This window comes from Sinocyclocheilus grahami, unplaced genomic scaffold (assembly GCF_001515645.1).
Source record: "Sinocyclocheilus grahami isolate Dianchi unplaced genomic scaffold, SAMN03320097.WGS_v1.1 scaffold1293.1, whole genome shotgun sequence".
Taxonomy (NCBI): domain Eukaryota; kingdom Metazoa; phylum Chordata; class Actinopteri; order Cypriniformes; family Cyprinidae; genus Sinocyclocheilus; species Sinocyclocheilus grahami.
The window spans coordinates 104,424-107,879 of NW_015506472.1; the positions used below are offsets into that span (position 1 = coordinate 104,424).

The 3,456-nt window shown below is 37.8% G+C and overlaps 1 protein-coding gene across 1 annotated transcript in view; it reads right to left on the minus strand.

Moving 5' to 3' along the window:
• Positions 1–2,927, minus strand: part of LOC107568912 (mesoderm posterior protein 2-like) — a 4,131-nt gene extending 1,204 nt beyond the window's left edge. The window contains exons 1-2 of the mRNA XM_016254908.1: positions 2,908–2,927; positions 261–962 (exon numbers count right to left, since the gene is read on the minus strand). Of these exons, the coding sequence (XP_016110394.1) occupies positions 261–953 (693 nt within the window). The 5' untranslated portion in view covers positions 954–962; positions 2,908–2,927. The remainder of the gene's footprint in view (positions 1–260; positions 963–2,907) is intronic.
• Positions 2,928–3,456: the final 529 nt, after the last annotated feature.

The window sequence follows — 3,456 nt, forward strand, 5'->3', positions numbered from 1 at the left end:
ACACACACACACACATATATATATATATATATATATATATATATATATATATATATATATATACATACATACATGCATATAATACATTATATTTAAATGTATAACTAGATAATAAATATAATTATAATATAAATGATAGTATAAATAAATATTTTATATATTATATTTCAATATAATTAAATAATTAAAAATTATATAAAAAATATAGAATTATTTTATCATCCATAAAAAAAACTAAAACGTAAGCAGTTTTTACATACCTGGTATGTCTGTGATGTTTGAGCACACTGTTGTGACTGGAGGAAGCCATCTACATTTGCAGAGAAGTTTTGCTCTGTTGAATGCTGCTGTGAGGAACCACCATACTGATCCATGTTGATCTCATCACAGTGCCCTGCATGACTAGAGCAACCCTCATACTGTCCATCATAGTGACCGTAACCCTGTCCTTGCTCGACCCAATCTCCAGCCATAGACCTATACTGAAAATAACCAACGATCTCTGGAGAATAGGAGCAGCCGCTGGAGTTCCTGTGGTTCAGCTCTTCTTCACTGAGACCCAGCTGAGCAGACAGAAACGAGATGTAGCGTATGGTGAGCCGGAGCGTCTCGATCTTGGTCAGGGTTTGGCCTACGGGAGCTACGGATGGAGGCAGGTAGGTCCTGAGATGGTGGAGAGCTTTGGTCAGATCCCTCATCCTCAGCTTCTCCTTCTCACTGGCATTCTGCCGTTGCTCGCTCGGGTTCTTCAGCCTTAATCTGCGTTTCTTCTTGGCGACACCTGCAGGTTTGACTGATTTTGAGCATGCAGGCTGGACCCGGTGGGACGGGGAGAAGCCCCGGTCCATGGATGGATCCGGCGAGACGGTGTCTGGAGAGGAAACGCTGTAAAACTCTGACTCTGAGCTCGAGCAGCTCCACTGGTTCTGCTGGCTGTGGCTTGAGCTTTCCATATTGCGACTCTGAGGGTGAATGAAGGCTGGAATGAGGGCTGGAGGTTTATATGTTGGACTCAGAGGTGCGAGGTGACACCTCTGCAGGCCTACGGTAGCCCTCTCTGTCTCTCAGACCCCAGGACCCGGCCTGGATCTGTCTGGGAAAGACTCGGAGAGGCCGCAGGAGCAGAGGTGTGAATTTTGACTCCTCTTCAAAACAACAAACTAGTGCAGCTACTCTCCAAGAAAACTCATCTTGTGCAACTGAACAAACAATGTATGGGTTCCGTTTAAAACTTTAAAACTTATCTAAAAAACTCACCTCTGATAATTCACAAAAAAAGAGGATTTAAAAAAAAAGAAATTAATAGTTTCATTCAGCAAGGATATATTAAATAATTCAAAAGGGACAGTAAAGATATAATTATAACATTAACATTATAAAGATATAATGTTACAAAAGATATAAAAACAAAGGCTGTTCTGAACTTTCTATTCAACAAAGAATCTTGAAAAAATGCATCATGGTTTCCACAAAAATATTAGGCAACACAACTGTTTCCAACTTTTAGAATTAGAAGAAATATTTCTTGAGCAGCAAATCAACTTATTAAGATGATTTCTGAAGGATCATGAGACACTGAAGACTGGAGTAATGGCTGTTGAAAATTAAGCTTTGTATCAGAAATAAATTACATTTTAAAATATATTCAAATAAAAAAAAATATTTTAACTTGTAATATTTCACAGTATTACTGTTTTTTCTTTATTTTTATTCAAATAAATGCAGCATTGGTGAACAACATCAAAAAATCGTATAATGTATATCAAATAACCTTGTTTCAGTAGCATTTTATATCTTTTAGATTTAGGTTAAACTAGTAAGGTAAAACAGTTGAGCTTAATCATTTGATGATTCCCACTATCAGTGGAAGCATCCTACAGCAAATTATAGGTAAGATATGGTCCCAATCCTCAGCCTAATAATTCAAAACTGCTGCCAGCTGTCTGTATGGGGTTGTATTTCAAAGAGCTAAGTAGCATAATTGACCTTAATTGTGTTTAATGATGCTTAATAAACTCCATTAGCAGATTGCACTTGAGGTGTGACATTCACACAGACTGGTGACCAGTTTTGCAGTTTTGTGGTCGATATAGTCACTGTGGTCAGTGAAGTGGTTCTCATTCAGAGATTCAAAGTGATAATGAGTAGTCTAACAGATTGATTGATCAGTGTAGGCTATAGCTAGAAATATAGGCTATAAGCTTTTTTTTAACATTTAGACTTACATATTTGATTAAATGGAAAAATATTAATATACAATTTATTAAATGTATAATGTATAGAGTATCACTAAAACGTTTGGAGATGGTAAGACTCCAAGGCTGCATTTATGTAATCAAAATAATGTTGGCGTGTTGCTATGTGGTTTCTATATTGTTCTGGGAGATTGTTGAGTTAAATGCCACCTGTCGACTTGATTCTTCATACTGGATTTTGATTCTGGAAAAATGCCTTTACATTTCTGGAAAGTCTTGAATGCAGATCGGAGCAGGAATTCTGGAAAGTTCGATAGCATTGTTGTCGAGGCCTTGTAGAATGTGTGTTGTAGCGATGACGTCCGTCGTCAGGGTTGTCACTGTGGTCAGTGAAGTGGTTCTCATTCAGAGATTCAAAGTGATAATGAGTACATTACAAAAAAAAACTAATTGTAGTCTAACAGATTGATTGATCAGTGTAGGCTATAGCTAGAAATATAGGCTATAAGCTTTTTTTAACATTTAGACTTACATATTTGATTAAATGGAAAAATATTAATATACAATTTATTAAATGTATAATGTACAGAGTATCACTAAAACGTTTGGAGATGGTAAGACTCCAAGGCTGCATTTATGTAATCAAAATAATGTTGGCGTGTTGCTATGTGGTTTCTATATTGTTCTGGGAGATTGTTGAGTTAAATGCCACCTGTCGACTTGATTCTTCATACTGGATTTTGATTCTGGAAAAATGCCTTTACATTTCTGGAAAGTCTTGAATGCAGATCGGAGCAGGAATTCTGGAAAGTTCGATAGCATTGTTGTCGAGGCCTTGTAGAATGTGTGTTGTAGCGATGACGTCCGTCGTCAGGGTTGCCAGGTTTTCACAACAAAACCCGCCCAATTGCTACTCAAAACTAGCCCAATCGCGTTTCGAGGGGGTTTCCCAGATAAAAATTGCATTCGGGGGAATAAAATACACGTTTTTTGGTGGGGTTCCCCTGGTAAAATTCGTATTTTAGGGGCTAAATATCACGTCATTGGGGTCGCTTCAGCCCACGGACATGAAAAACAACCCGCAGCAACAGTGTTAAAGCAAACGCTGTTTGTCGTCGCGCGACTGTTTGAATGTGAACGCAGAAGTGTGTATACAGACCCAAAAAATTAAATAATAATACAATCTCGATTAAAACCAAAGTTGACAGAGCTGCAGAAGTTGAAATAAGCCGCCAGCTTTGCGATGAACGAGCGGTGAGTA